The sequence below is a fragment of the Penaeus monodon genome, chromosome 20 (assembly GCF_015228065.2).
Source record: "Penaeus monodon isolate SGIC_2016 chromosome 20, NSTDA_Pmon_1, whole genome shotgun sequence".
Taxonomy (NCBI): Eukaryota; Metazoa; Arthropoda; class Malacostraca; order Decapoda; family Penaeidae; genus Penaeus; species Penaeus monodon.
Genome location: NC_051405.1, coordinates 32,433,864 through 32,434,418, shown reverse-complemented (window position 1 = coordinate 32,434,418; position 555 = coordinate 32,433,864). Strand labels below are relative to the sequence as shown.

Here is a 555-nt window from a genome sequence, read left to right as displayed (position 1 = left end):
GGGACTACACTTAATAATAAGACTCATTAAAAGATGTATATCACGAAACCTGCCAGCAAACAAAGTCAAAACCATCATTAATTGCTTAATATAGAGGTACACGAATACACTTACTCTTACTACACCTATTTGCATATAAAGTCACAGGACCACGATGTGCAATGACTATGAGTTGCTCGAGACTACCTTAACTGCCTAACGAGCATATATTATATTACTGCTACACGGCTTACGTCACAGGAAAATATTATATATGACCTGTCGTTAAGGTAGTAACTGACTCATTTAATGTGTGTCGTATATATCTGGTTGGTGTGCTGTGATGCATGTCTCGTTTATTCTGCGGGTGTATTGTGTACTGAACTAACATTAAAATGCAATCGCTTATGTGACTGTGCAACTGTGGTGCCACAAGATTCCGTGAGTCTGCAACTGTAAGTACTTATCACATTATGAATGAGACCGTACTACTATGGGTACCTGTATCAACTGTATTTATAAACCTTGAAGTTGGTTCTGCACTCTATATCTTAAAATTTTCTTACGTGCTTTTAT

At 37.1% G+C, this 555-nt stretch overlaps 1 protein-coding gene across 2 annotated transcripts in view; it reads left to right on the top strand.

The window, feature by feature from the left end:
- The first annotated feature begins 279 nt into the window (after nucleotides 1-279).
- LOC119586067 overlaps nucleotides 280-555 on the top strand; it is a 39,768-nt gene continuing 39,492 nt past the window's right edge. For both annotated transcript variants that reach the window (XM_037934767.1, XM_037934766.1), the window contains exon 1: nucleotides 280-434. In XM_037934767.1, coding sequence (XP_037790695.1) covers nucleotides 289-434 — 146 coding nt within the window. In that variant the 5' untranslated portion in view covers nucleotides 280-288. The remainder of the gene's footprint in view (nucleotides 435-555) is intronic.